Source organism: Chamaea fasciata, unplaced genomic scaffold (assembly GCF_029207755.1).
Source record: "Chamaea fasciata isolate MVZ Bird 193981 ecotype frontalis unplaced genomic scaffold, bChaFas1.0.hap1 SCAF_17, whole genome shotgun sequence".
Classification (NCBI taxonomy): domain Eukaryota; kingdom Metazoa; phylum Chordata; class Aves; order Passeriformes; family Sylviidae; genus Chamaea; species Chamaea fasciata.
Window position 1 is genome coordinate 12,686,055 of NW_027094102.1, and position 14,728 is coordinate 12,700,782.

Consider the following 14,728-nt stretch of genomic DNA (forward strand, 5'->3'; position numbering starts at 1 on the left):
TCTGGGCCCAAGAGATGCCCGTTCCTGGCCAGCAAACTCCAACGGAGTCTGTGGTTCAGTGAGCATCAGGAGGGAAACACTGCTGAGCTGCAGGGCTGGGCTGGCCAGGGACAACCACCAGCCCAGAACTGGGGCAGGTCAAACCCAGTTTGCTGGTCCTACTGGAAACAGCAGCCCTGACCTGTGTGCCCTTTTTTTTCCCTGAGGAGGGCTCACAGATCTCACCGCCTTGATTACACGGGCAGTGACTTGAGGGCATGCACAGTGCCTTAGGAAAGCCAGTTTGGATCTGCTGCCACATCCCAGCAGCTCTCTTTCACTGGAGTGTGCTCTTCCTAGGCTGAAGCAGGGCATCCATAGCCACACTGGCACCAGCATGATTTGGTAACTGGTGAGGACATCTCCCTAGGGCAGGAGACTGGGTCCTGGCCCTGCCCCAGGACCACATATAGATTTTATTGCTGGGAAGGGAAACCCTAGCTACAACCCAATTTGCAGGCACATATCTTCCTCCTACAGTTACCCCCAAGTCTTTTGGGATATTCCTCACCTAGCTGGTGTATTTTCAGCTTCCCAGAGAACACCTAAACCGGCAAATCCCTCCAGGATGAGAGAAAAGCTGTGCTTCATTTTCAGATGCCGAGTGGACTCCGGCATAAAGAAAAGGTTCTTCCCCAGAGGTGCTGGCACTGCTCCCCAGGGAATGGGCACGGCCCCGAGGCTGCCAGAGCTCCAGGAGCTGCCAGGGATGCCCAGGGTGGGGTTGTTGGGGTGTCTGTGCAGGGACAGGGGCTGGGCTGGATGGTCCTTGTGGATCCCATCCAGCTCAGGGATATTCCAGGATCCTATGAGGCTGCAGACTTGACAAACCCTGAATAGGGGTCTCAGGCTATCAGTGAAGCTCTCCTGATCCCAAACTCTGGCATTTCCAGGTTTTGAGGTGCCTATGCAGCTTTAGCTTGTAGGTGTGGAAACACATCTCACCTTTGCCAAGGATATCTGACTGCAGCAAGACTCCCTGGGACACTTTGTGGATGTGGTTTAAGGTGGGCTTGGGATGTGGGAAGTGCCAGGAGGGAGCAAAACCACTTTGGTTACAACACCTGAGGCACTGGGGCGGGGCTGGGGACAAACCTATCCGTCCTCAAGTATTGCAACACTTTTTTGGGGGGGAATACAGCTATTGCAAAGCCTTTGGGGGTTGTGCGCAGGTATTTAGGAATGTGTCTACAGGTATTTTAACACCTTTTGTGGGTACAGGCATTGTAGCACCTTTGGGCTTGTGTACAGGTATTGTAACACCTTTTGGGTGTATGTATACAGGTACTGTAACACCTTTGGGGTGTGTTTGTGTCCAGGTATTGTAGCACCTTTTGGGTGTGTACAGGTGTTGTAACACCTTTTGGGGGTGTGTGTGCAGGTACTGTAACACCTTTGGGGTGTGTACAGGTATTGTAACACCTTTTGGGTGTGTGTGTACAGGTACTGGAGCACCTTTGGGGATGTGTGTACAGGTACTGTAACACCTTTTGGGTGTGAATGTACAGGTATTGTAGCGCCTTTGGGTGTGTGTGTACAGGTATTGTAACACCTTTTGGGGGTGTACAGGTATTGTAGCATCTTTGGGTGTGTGTGTACAGGTACTGTAACACCTTTTGGGGGTGTACAGGTGTTGTAACACCTTTTGGGTGTGTGTGTACAGGTACTGTAACACCTTTGGGGGTGTACAGGTGTTGTAACGCGTGGAGGGGAGGCGGGGAAGGCGGCCCGCAGTGTCGGTGAAGGCCGTACCCCACGGCCGGTGCGTAGCCCGCCCGCAGCCCCCGGCACAGCCCGGCTCGGCGCCCCCGCACCCTGCCCGGCCCCGGGGCGGGCCGGGGGAAGCCGCGCCCCGCGCTCGTCACGGCGGGGCCGGGCCGGGCCGGGCCGGGCCGGGCGGGCGGCGCCGCGGAGCCGGGCCATGGTGGGGATCCCGGGGAGCTGCCAGTGTAAGAGCCGGGGCCGGGCCGGGCCGGGGGAGCGGGGGAGGGAGGGCGGGCGGGGGGCACGGCTTTGTATCGCGGTCTGTAATTGTGCCTTTGGGTCGTGTGCGTTTCTCAGCACGCCACGTGTGGGCCTCGGGGAGCCCCGGCCGCACGGGCAGCCCGGCACTGCCCGGGGTTCTGTGGGATTTCCAGGCTGGAGGGGCTTGGGAACACGGGGAGCAGCCGCCGCGGCTGGGGCCGGCAGTGCCAGCCCTGCGGTGCTGCAGCCAAAGCGGGTTTGCGCTCTGCCGGCTCTTGCCACATTCCCAGCACTAAAACACCTCTATAAAGTGTCCCCGGGAGTGCTGGGCAGTGAGACACCCCCCCAGAGCTGGGCACGGGTGTTTCCCCTCCTGCAGACCGCGGCGACCTGGCACCTGTGGGAGTCCTGTGCGCAGAAATCCCGCTGGCGGCAGCGCCCGCCCCTGCGTGCGGCTGGGGAGGTGCGGGTCCTCAGCTCCGTTTGCGCCGATTCCCCCAAAACCCCGGGTTTGGTGCCAGAAGTGTCGTGCCCTCCGAAAACCATGAGGTTGGCCGGAGAGCACGCGGTGCCTCTCTCCAAATTTCAGCCCCCCTGAGCGTTTCTGTGGCCTGTGCTGTTCGTCCACGATCGGGGATGGAAATTGAGCCATCCCGGGATGAGGAGCGAGGTGCCGGGATGTCTGTGTGTGGCGATGTCCATAACACACGGGCTGGATCGCGGCCTCAAGGTGACTCCGTGGATAAGTCATTGCTCGGGAAAGGGAGAAAAGCGGTTAAAAGCACATCCCGAGGCTCGGGAAATTCAGGAATTTTAAAATGAAGTGTGATTGCTCATTGGGAAGCGGCGTAAAGATAGATGCTGATGCTAATGTGGAAACCAGTCTGGAAGCTGCGTTCCCGATATGGAGAAGGAATTACCAAGTGACAGAAGTTGCAGAGGGTGGTTTTATACTTTATTGTGCTGCTTAGGGCAGAATGTGTGGCGATGTTGGGGTGAGGCTGTTACCCCTTAAGGCAGTTAGAAATATGTGAGTCTGTCAAGGCGTGTGGATTTTGTCCCCAGGTGCCTGGAGAGCACCGTGCTGGGAGAGCCCTGTCCACATGCACGTGGCTCTGGAGAGCCCTGGCACCTGGCTCCTCACCTTCGTTTTGTCAGCCCTGAAGAAAAGGCCCCACAGAAGGAGCCCGGTGAGATCATGTGCTTTAACCCTGCTGTCCAGAGTCCGTGCCCAGTCTCCTCTCCCCAAGCTCCCTTTGAAGTCACGTCGGAGAAGCAGGCGCTGCTGAGGGTGATTCATCTCCCCCGTCTTGGACACCTCTCTCTGAATGAGACAAATTCCGCCCTGGAGGTGCCTGGGCTTTTTCACTGTCTGCAAGGGGAGTCCAGGAGAGCTGGCTTAGGCTTTGGCAGTGAGGAGCTGGGTGAAACAAATCCCACCCAGTGTGTCTGCTCGTGGTGAAGCTCAGTGGTGTGTGCAGAGGCCGGTCAGATTCCCTGCTTCCCTCACACTGAGCACAGGGAGGAGAGTCAGACCTTTGAAATGTTGCTAAAACTATTTGAAGCTAAGGGAGGCGGGGATCTTGTGCCTCCCTCATAGCTTCAGGGTGGGTATGGAAACCCGTTCCTCTCAGCTGTGACAATTTCTGCAACACAGGAAAACTTATGTGAATGTTTTATTGGATCATGGCAGGAATGCATGGATGTGTATGTAGCTGTTGAGTTTTACAATATTAAACCACGTCTGAAATTAGGAAGAAATTCCTCCCTGTGAGGGTGGGCAGGCCCTGGCACAGGGTGCCCAGAGAAGCCCTGGTTGTCCCTGGATCCCTGGAAGCATCCAAGGCCAGGTTGGACAGGGCTTGGAGCAGCCTGGCACAGTGGAAGGTGTCCCTGCCCATGGCAGGAGATGGAACAAGGTGGTCTTTCAGGTTCCTCACAGCCCAAACCAGTCTGTTACTCTGTGATTTGGGCTTTCCATCTGGGTCCTGCTGACAGAACTGAGCCAGCAATCACTGACCCTATGGCAGCAGGGACATAGCCCCTGGCGGGAGAGGGTGAGGGCACCTGGAATGCTTGGACTGACTCAGTCGGAGCTCAAGTGTTATTTTTTATTCAGTTTAATGTGTCTGTGGCCCAGCATCCATTGGGGAATGCTGAGGATAAGCCTGGTGAGCCATGCAGCTGCTTTGTAAAGATAAGCACATAGATGTGTGCTGCGGTTATCAGGACCTTTGTAGATAGATCAGGTGAGGATGCCCTGTTAGTGCCTGCTATTGAACAGTGTGAACACTTGCACGAGACATCACTCAGTTCTTGGGCCCACAACACTATTGGGGTTTATCTTTGGTCTCAAGAAAGTGAATAGTCAGCTGTAGACTCGCAATTTTTATAAATCTAATTTTCTGCATAGCCTGATGATTTCTGCTGTATTTTACAGGTCCTGGCAGTGTCAGGAGGTTGCTTGATTTCTTTGGGGGTGTGTTACAGAGAAGTGGATCAGTGCTCAGTGTGAAACTAACAATGGGGAAAGAAAGGAGAAATGTGGGACTGCTTTGAAACTTTGGGATGTTCCATGTTCCTTTCAGGCACATACTGGCTCTCATGGATATGCTCTTCTTACATGGATATTTCCAATGGCCAGAAATTGAAATGGATCAGTCAGGGACTTAGTCTTGATTTTCATATACCGTAAAACGAAAGGCTTTATGTGTTCCTCTTCCTTTGTTCCAGTGTTCAGGAGAGTGAAATAAATCGGCATTTTAAAGCAGTCAGAGAAAAGGAGTTTTTTGATTTGCAGGCACTCTGAGGATCGAAAAGAGCTTGTGCTTGGGGAAGAGCTTGTGGAGTTGACTCTGTTGGAAGCAGGACTGGAGCGGAATAGTGAGCTGAGTGCTTTCCATCGTCCTAAGCTGCCAAGGAGTCACAGGCACCTCGAGAGGCTGCCATGAGCCACGGGAGGCAGGGGAACTGCTCAGGTTTCCCTCTTGCTGGCAACAATCAGAGGTGAACTCTTCCCCTTCAGAAGAAGGAGGTGGCTGTAAGACTCAAAAAGGTGAGAAGTGAATCCACCTCTCCCCCTCTGATGTAGAAAGTCCCAGGGGAAGAGTTTCCACCCAAACTGGTGATTTTCCTGAAACTCTTCCAGAAAACCACCTTTCTGAGGGCATTTGCCCAGCCAGTGTCTGGGGCTTAAAACTTCTCCTGTGTCGCTCTCACCTTCCCATCTCTTTGTGCCACATCCTGAGTGTGTGCACACCCTTGTTTGATTCAGCTACAGAGTTATCCTGGACGTCATTTCAGCTGTATTTGTGCACTCCAGGTTAATCAACCCTGACCTTGGAAGTCAATTAAAACGTCCTTTTTTCTCCATTTCATGAGAGAGCAGCACTAACTTCTACAGGTAGCAGCTTTTCTGGCACTCGGACTTCGAGGTCAAGTTCTGCACATATGTTTTCCTCGGTGACGTGCTTTGCACACTTGGGATGATTTAAAGGAGGAGCCTGTTCAGACAGGGATTTTCTCCAGTGTAGATATTTATTGATATTTAAGGTAGTCATTGCTAATAGCCCTCAGCCTTGGGTTGCAAGGGTATTTTCACAAGATATGTGGCATGCTCTTGGCTTGGCTTTGGGGCTGTGGGTGACACTTCAAAGCTCGCTAAAAAATATTTGAAAAATATTACAAAATTCTCTCATCCCAGGTATGGTTTAGAATGGAAAATGCAGGATTATCCTCTTTTTTTTTTTTTTTTTTTTTTTTTTTTTGCCCGTGGATATAACATAATCAGACAAATAATAAATGCTTGCAGACTTATTGCTGTAAGATTGGACTCGACAGACACACCAGTTTGTTTGCATCAATACCAGCTTCTCCCTGCTTATCCCTACTTTTTAATCCCCATGATCTCTTGGGAGTTGGCTTTCAGTTCCTAGCAGTGCACCTGGCTGCTGCAGCAGGAAGTTCCTCCAAATCTGTCACCTGACACGCTCCCACCTGGCCTTTGTGTGTGTTTGATCCCGCCTCTTCTGCCAACAGAGGCAACAGGAGGAGGAGGAGGAGGGATAAAGCCCTAGAGGTAGAGCAGGGAGGCTGCAGTGTTTGGGGTGTGTGGGAGTAGGGGGTGGTTGGGTCCAGCAGTTCCTGGCGCTGGTGGCACACAACAGCCTGGCAGCGCTGTGAGCCGGTCCAGGGACCCTTCGTGACCCCCTCCTGCTCAGCAAAGACTCTTCAGTCACCTCAACAGGAGTGCTGAGCACACAAACGGGCCTGACAGCTCATCACATCCCGGCTATCTTCTGTTTGTCGGCCAACAAATATTTGCTTTAGACTTGAAAGTTGTGCATCGTGCCTGCGGAGCTTCTCCGGATCTGGCTGCAGGTGTTGGATCAAACAGCGGTGGAACCGGGGCTGCAGCGTGGGTCACACGTGGTCCTGGGCAGGCAGAACTCCTGGCTGTCTGCTCGGAGCACAGGCAGCCTCTTTTCTTAGGTGGGTATTGTGGGCTGCAGTATTTTGTGGCTGTGTTCCCGAGAGCGAGCATTTCCCTGGGCCTTGGCTAAGCAGAAACTTAATTTCACACTTTTTCAAAGTGTGGGGACAGCTCAGCCTGCGGCATTTCCAGGTGCAGATGAGATTAATTTGCTTATCTTGGTTGAGGGCAGGTAATTACTTGTGCAGGGGAGGTACCAGAGGCAGGATGTTAAAACACAAAGAAGTCAAACGTTCCTCTGTTCCTCCCCCGTTGTGCGAGCTCGTTTGCATTAAAACACCCGTCTGGCAGATCTGCTGCAGGAGCCTTCCCTCCATCTCCTCCTCCTCCTCCTCCTCCATGATTAGCTTTGCTGGGGGCCAAGAAGCCACCGGTGAATTGAGACTGGAAAGCGCTGAACTTTGAGGGGAGATGAAAAAAATCCCTCGAAACATTTGCGGCCCTGGCAGCGGGTCCGCGGGTCGCTGATGGGGTTTATCTTCTGACATCATGAGGATCTCTGACATTTCTTAGCTTAGAAACAATAACTCGCCTTATCCGTCGTCATGTTTTTCTAATTAAAGACAAAGCTTGGTAAATATTTTTTAAATGATTGAATTTCCCAAGTATGGAAAACACATGTCAGGAGTCAGGCTGGCTGCATCCGATGCGCCTTTTCCCACCGCGTCCCTCGGAGCACGCGAGTGCAAATACAGATTTAGAGCTGCGGGTGACAGGTTTATCTGGGATGATTGGCAAGGATTTATAAACCAGGAGGGGATTTACTTTGCTCTCTCTCCCTCCTCTTCCCCCTTCTCCCCCCCGCCTCCCCGACCCCCGTCTCAGAAATAGGAAATTGGGATCACATTAAACCCTAATTGGTTTGGCTCCAGCGCTAGTTCGGTGGCTGCCAAATAGTTAATTTATTGCGTGAGAGTTTGGCCATGTGTTGAGAGGCAAATTCGCTCGAAGCAAGGCATCTCTGTAAACTATACATCCATTGCTGTGCCAGGCCCTGTTTACAGCATCTCCGGAGTGGGGTGCGGGGGTTCTTTCCGTGCCCATCCCGGCGGGACAGCGCGGGGGGACCCCGGGGCCGCCGTGCCGCCTCCCTCGCTCCCCTGCCAAAACGCTTTCAGGAATTGTTGCCTAAAAGAGCTTAAAGTGGTTTTAGCCGGACTTGGCGCTCGACGTTTGGGAACTGCCAGCTAGATAAGACGTGGGAGGCTCTCAGGAGAATGAATGCATCTGTTTGGGAGAGAGCAGCAGGCCCGGGCTGTCACTGCGGAGCGGGGCCAGGTGGGGAGTCCCCGGGGGTGGCAGGATGGCTTTTCCTGGATTGTGTGAGCAGGGGTAAGTGGGAAGCTGGCATGTCTGCCTGCCCCACTGAAATCCTCCTTGTTCCTGCCCCTCTCCATGAGGCCACGTGGGCTGGTGCCTGTCGGACACCCCAGATTTGTTGTCGCTTCCTCACGGACCTGTGGTATCTAGTGGTGTTTGGCTCCTGTGAAGTTTTCTGGGAGATGGGCTCAGCAGAAGAGTTCGCAGGACAAGCAGCCCTTCCTGAAGCCATCACTGCCGTCCCCAGCACTTGACAGGGAATTATTTGGATTTAAGAGGATACTGCAGCCAGAATTAAAGACTCACTGCTAGCATGTCTTCGGTGTGGAGTATGATTTGAAAGAGGCTGTGTAAGGAATAAAGCCATGGCTGTGGCACTTTATTTCGTTCCTCGCTGAGTTAAATAACAAACTTTGTGTCAGTGAGCTGCTTCCAGCTCTGAGGCAACAGAATTATCACCGCCGTGCTCAGTGGAGCCCTTTCTGTGTCAGCTGCTATTTCCATTGTGAACTTGATACCTGAAGGCTCAATATTGTGACCCTTTAATTTTCAGCTGCTGAAACGTCCCCTACGAGCTGGCTGAAGGGGAAGAGCTCAGAGGGGAACTTGCAATGGTTATGCAGTGAGAGCAGTGTGTTTCTTTGGGTATTTCTTAAGTGCTGAGTGTTTAGGAGAAATTGATAGGTAGTAGAAAAGCACATTTAGCAATACTTTTCCTTCTGTAGCTCTTGCTTCCTGGGATGTAATAAAATCCATTAAGTTCTATTTATGATCGAAGGCCCAGTATAGTAATAGTTTTATTTGGATAATTATGGCTGTTCTACCGATAATGAAAATACTGCACACTTCCAAATACTGCAGTGTTTAGAGGGGTACAGGCTTGGCACAGGCAAATGTTTGCCAGTTTTGATGAGGAGTCAGAGAGACACCAGTTCAAAAAAAGCTTGGCTCATGCTAAGTCCCTGTAGGGAAGGCATGTCCTGCCCATGGGTGTCACCTTGTGCCATACTGCCTGGGTTTTCCAGCCATCCATGGAGGTGCAGCCAGGGGGACATATTGGACAGGTTCCAGAAGCAAACGCGGTGGTTTGTTTTGGAGAGAACCTTTTCATCCCCAGGTCTGAAGGCAGGTTCAACATTCAGCTGGGAGCAGCCACTCCCCACTTGTGCATCTCCTGCCTCGTTTGAAATGCAGCCACTTCTGGGATGAGCTGCTGTAATTACTTTAAAGCACATCGTACTTCCACCGCTTTTGGCAGGAAGGAAGGAGGAATACTGTGCTCCATCGCCAGACAAAATAGAAATCAACAATTGGGATTTTTCTCAAAGAGCAGATCTCTCTTCTCTGCCATTAAATCCGAGTTGGATGGGAGCCTTGTACCCATTTTGCTTTCCCGGTGTGAGTGTGTCGTTCCACAGCTCACAGCCCATGTTCACGAGAAGATTTAAAGCAACAAATTCTAGCCAGGAATTCTTTCTAGCACTTTGCTTTCCTTCTGCTGTTTGCTTCCCTCTTCACACTACAGATGCTGATGGATCACCTTCCGTGGTGAGTAAAGAGACACGCTGTACTTTACGTGGTGCTGGGAAACCGTGTCGTCCTCAGGAATGTTCTTCCAGAGAGGCATTGCCACTCCTGAGCCAGCACGGGTCAGGAGCTGTGTCACACAGCCAGGGGCTTGTTCTTGTGACTCCCAAATCAGCTCACACTGGCGTTGTGGATGTCACTCGCGTGCATTTACTGGTGTTCATTCACCCTCTGCTGCAAAACACCCGACTTCAGATCACTGCCCCTGGCCCACTTGAGCTCCCACATTCCAGAATACTCTGCTGGTGTCCTTTTATCCCCCCAGGGGATGATTTTTTTCCATGAAGGCTTGGTTTTCCCTCTTTATCTAGGCATGCTGAGCACCTAGAAGTTAATTTGATGGAATCTTCTGAGGGAGAATCTTGGTTTTGCACTGCAGTACTCCAAAAACGTCCCCAGATGCTTGTCTGTTTTCTTCTTGAATATAGTTGTGTCGTTGAACAACCCTTTTTTTCCTTGTGTAGTATTGAATTTAGCAAGAGGGAGAATAAAACCTCTGTGCATGTGAATACGTAAATAACTATCAGAGCACACAAACTGTTGAGCAGGTGATTTTTAGATCTTTCTTGATTTGTCCTCTACCAGTTTTATTTAAGTTTTCAGTCACTGCAGTTACTGTGTTCGTCAGGTTTTATTTCCCGTTTAATAATTACAGCAGGTTCCCTCGAGCTCTGTACCTCTAATTAAGGAAGCTGAGTTTGAGGTGAAATTAATGGAATGAAATTGGTTATGTTTTTATGGCAAAATATGCTCTGAAAAAACACTTGTAGGCTCAGTCACTGCCCCTGGCTATTGTTTGCCACATCTTGAACCTCCATCAGTGCTGAGGACTATCCTGCTGGGGTAAGGACACTGGAGCACCCAAGGCCAGGATCTGATCCGTGCAGGAATTCTTGCCTTCAGCCTCACAGGTACAAAACAAGATAGTTTGCTTGGCACAGAATCTCCCCTTTTCCCTTGTACGTGTGTAAGGATTGCCTCAGTTTCCACCAGCACTGCACTTTTCCTGTCCTGCTGCTGCTCCTGCTGGTCCAAGGTGGCCTGGGAAGCCCTGGAGAACCTGGCAGCACCATCAGAGCTGCTCCAGCTTCCGGTGGACTCTGGGCAGGTGTGACCCAGTCCCCATCCAGGCTCTGAGAGCCCCTTTTGCTGGAGGGCAAGCCAATGGACAGCTCTCCCTGTGCACATGCAGCACACCAGGAATTTAGATCTGTCCTAAAGGCTGTGCCGCTCCAAGCAGCAGCTCCGTGAATGGAGATGCACCTCTTCACACCTGTTTTATAACACAGGAGCAAAATATTCAGGGCATCTAAATAGTTTATGGCCCGACAAACAAATTCTGGCAGTGGGAGCGTGAGTTTCCATCTCATTAAACTGTTGGCAAAGCCCTGGTAATTCCAGTCACTGATACAGCACAGGAATTATCCCTCAACACGACTGCTCGTGTCAGGTCAGAGCATCACTGCTTTTTCTCAGCAGTTGTGTGTTTGTACTTGAGGGGAAAAGAAAGTGTTGAAATGTCAATTCATTGGGTTCTTCTCTGGTGCTGAAGCAAGGTCTTGTGAGGTCAGAAAAAAGTGTCTGTGGATTTCTACACCTAAGTTGTAATGAGGAATTGTTCTCAAATCTTTTTTTTTTTTTTTTTTTTTGTCACACAAAACCTGACACAGATTCCCAGTTTGGCAGAGGCTCCAAAGTTTATCTTGGAGCTCAGCAGCTGCGCTGCAGCCCAGGTTGGCTCTGACGCAGTTCCTGCCATCTCCCAGCTCTTTGTTGGGCTGTAGGAAATTGCTGGCCCTTGGAGCCACTGACTTGGGGCAGGTCAGCTCTGTCATGGCCATTCCCATTTGGGGAAGTGTGCTGTGAGTTGGAGAGCAGGAGTGGGAGATGACGGTGTCCTCTGGCTCCTGTGGCAGGCAGAGGATGAGGTATTTTGTTGATGGAGAGGCACACATGTCCAGAGGCATGGGAAATTTGCCTCCAGCACTGTTACAGATTTTATGGTGTCTTGCAAACAAGAGGGAGCAGTTTTGTCTCCCTGCCACGTGTTACCTTCCACAGGTTGAGACAGCCACATGCAAAATTCATTTTGGAGATCGGTCATCCGGTCCCAGAGACTAAGGAATGTCGTAGCAGGGCTTCTGTAAGATTTATATGCTTTATCAAAGGTCCTATAGTTTTCTCATTAAAGCAGGATTATCCTGCTGGGATTAGCTGTTCTGCATGGGTGAGGAAGACAGGCACTCTGCGTTTTCATAGTGAGCTGCTCCTGCCTGCAGAGATGCACTGAGGAACAGGAGAGCTGGGGACCCAGGGGACACAGGGATGCAGGTGTTTGGAAACGGGGCCCGAGGGGGGCTTTTACAAATGTCGCCTTGATATGACTTGACTCCTGAACACGTGGGAGAATGGCAGCAGGCTGCACCTCCAGCACTCCTTGCCATCCAAACATCCCAGTCCTGAGACTCATCCTGGCATTTAACAGCCTCGGTGCGAACCTCAGGGAATGAATGTGCAGCTTTTCCATATGCCGAAACAAACAGGCAGGGAAACCTTTTAATTTGCACAAGGATCTTCTGTAGTCAATACAAGTTGACCCTGCAGGCTTTCTGGAACTGATTCCTGTCAGTTTGGCCTTGCAAGATTTAATTTAACCCTTAAATTATCTCCCTCTCCCCCAACATTTTTTTACGTGGACTCCCAGGATGGTTGGGTTGGAAGGGACCTTGAAGATCATCCTGTTCCAAACCCCTGCTGTGGACAGGGACACCTTCCCCTATCCCAGGTTCCTGAGAGCCCATTCCAACCTGGCCTCGAGCATTTCTCATGGATTTTTTTTTCCTGTCTGACTACAATACTGAATTCAACTCCAGTCACTTGAAAATTACTGCCAAGTAACAAACAGCTTCTTTTGCTGGTGCTTTGGTGACCATCAGTGTCTGTAGCCTGCTGGATTTGGGGTGGGGTTTTTTATGCACTGTCTGCCTCTCCTGTTTGTAGTCTTATTGTTACAAACCCTTGTGTTCTTAATATAAATCTTGCCATCACTGACCAAGAACTTGGAGGAAAATGGTGCAAAGAAATGCTGAAGCAGCACTGCTAACCAGGTGGTTGTATGACACTGCTGCTTAGTTGTAAGGAGCCTCCAGGAAGAATGACCTGTCGGACTAAAAGCCTGCTCAGACTGCAGTATTGACTTGAAGAGAGGTGTTACTTGACACGACAGCTGGAAAAATCCCTTAAAAAATGGTCTTAGTGCTTCTCTTGTTCTGCTCATCGTGACATTCCCTAGAGGATGAGTATTTGTCAGATGGCTTTCTAGAGAAGTGAATTTCTAAGTATTCACCAGGTCAGACATGAGCAGTGAGCAGGACCAGGGTCTTCCTTCCTCTGTCCCAAAGGAGCCTCCTGCCAGCCTGGAGCCCATCAGGGAGCCTGGACAACCCGGAGCTCTGTGCTGGTGGGGTTGGTGCAGCCCAAAGCTGGTGGGTGAGAAATGCAGCTGTTTTAGGGGTACAGTCAATGGAGCCAGTGGTGGTCTGCTCTGTGCAGGACCTGTGCTGTATTTACCACTCCTTTCCGTGCCTTCAGGAGGTTTTTGGTGGCTGGTCAGTGCAAAACTGCCCAGCTGAGCTTTTCAGGTTCCCTGGGCTCAAAGGAGGCAGATTGTTAACCACAAACACAGCACTTAAAACCCTGACACGGCCTGAAATAGGACAGGAGCTGCTGTAACTCTGATCCCCCTCTGCAGTGCAGTGCAGGGCAGGGCTGTGGCTCACCAGGTGTTTGCCTTCAACTGCAGCTGCTCCATCTGCAGAACCAGGTGGAGAGGTTTGAGAGTTGGAGAAAACACAGCTGGGAGAAGTTCAGAGCAGCCCCGGGAGGTGCTGGCTCACCTGGGCAGAGCACACCCCAGAGCAGGCTTGGGGCAATAAACTCAGCTTCACCTGGGCCACAGCCCTGGGTAGGATTAATGAAATGAAGAGGAAGTAAGTGTGTGTTTGAGCTGCTTTAGTTCTGTTGGGTTTTTTTCCCCCAGTAGTGACAGCCAAATCAAATGAGCTCTTTCCAGAATGCTGCAGTTTAACTGCCTCTGCTGTCAACTCCAACCCCACTTTAGAGGAGTTTTGCTGATGAATCTCTCTTTTTTATCTCCTGCTCCAGGTTTTTATTGTTATTTTTTAAGTTAAGATGTTTCATTCTTCTCCCTGAGGTTTTTTTGTTGTTTTTTTTTTTTTTTTAATGTAATTCGCGGTGTAGAAAATTAAGATTTTGATGACATTTGAAGTTTCAAGTTTAGTGAGTCTGAGGTTTAGATTGAAGGTAATTCTTTTCTTGCCTTTTCCTCTCTTTGCATGGAAATTTGCATACAGATGTTTAGGTTCTCCTGGCTCTTGAAGTTGCCTGAACACGTGTGTCTGATGTATGGGGTAGAGGCCACCTGCCTGCTTGGATGGGATGTTTTCAGCAAATGCTCCTTTCAGCCTATTGCAAAATCTTCCCTTTGAACTTTCCATCCTGCTGCACAGGGATGGTGACACCTGGATGTGAAATGCTTGGATCCAGGGCAGGCAGCTCCTCAGTGATGGTTTCCTGCTAAGGACTTAGGGTGGGAAAATAACTTTGGGGACCTTTGCGTAACTCTCTCTCTTTCTCATCCCTCTGATTCTACTGGGAATTTTGTTCTTAGTGCTGCTGGTTGATGTGGAAAGAGTTGAAATACCTGGGGATTGAGTGGAGGTCTGTGCTGGGGACAGCTGTGGTGCTATTGGAAGGACCTGATGCCTGCATCCGTTCTGAGTTTCCTCTTCAGCTCAGTTGTTTCAAGCTTCTGCATGTGAAATCCTGGAAGCTGGTCAGGCCGGGTGGGTCAAGTGCTTTGTCTGCTTGGTTTTCTCCAGCTCTTTCTTTAGGGAGAAGCTAAGTGTGGCTTTTTGAGACTTGGTTTCCTGTACCTGTTGTATGTTGTTGAATGAGTTTGTTTCAGAGGGTTCCTGTGATTGGATCATCCTCCTGTTGGAAAATGTCCATCTGTCAAGACAGAAACTTTCCTTGGGAGCAGTATGTTCTCAGGAGATCAGATACCTCCCTAAGCACTCCATATCTGTCCTTACTAAACTGTACAGCACAGCCTAAATAAATATTTACTGGTTTCGGTCTTTGGCGTCCTGGTAGAGCTCTGGCTACTTGACCTTTGGCTGTCCTCATGTCCTCTTGTTTTGTGTAATTTTGGATCAAATATTGGGGTTTGATTTTGTTGTTGTTGTTGTTGCTTTTTTGTTTGTTTTGGGTTTTTTTGTTTTGTTTGGTTTCAGTTTTGTTTTG

The 14,728-nt window shown here is 50.5% G+C and overlaps 1 protein-coding gene across 6 annotated transcripts in view; it reads left to right on the forward strand.

The window, feature by feature from the left end:
• Positions 1 to 1,920: 1,920 nt before the first annotated feature.
• CBFA2T2 (CBFA2/RUNX1 partner transcriptional co-repressor 2) overlaps positions 1,921 to 14,728 on the forward strand; it is a 57,863-nt gene continuing 45,055 nt past the window's right edge. For 3 of the 6 annotated variants that reach the window (XM_066198775.1, XM_066198778.1, XM_066198777.1), the window contains exon 1: positions 13,427 to 13,567. In XM_066198775.1, coding sequence (XP_066054872.1) covers positions 13,477 to 13,567 — 91 coding nt within the window. In that variant the 5' untranslated portion in view covers positions 13,427 to 13,476. Of the gene's footprint in view, positions 1,989 to 5,006; positions 5,060 to 13,352; positions 13,393 to 13,426; positions 13,568 to 14,728 lie in introns of those variants that run through there. The other 3 variants (XM_066198779.1, XM_066198782.1, XM_066198783.1) reach the window with 3 other exon arrangements.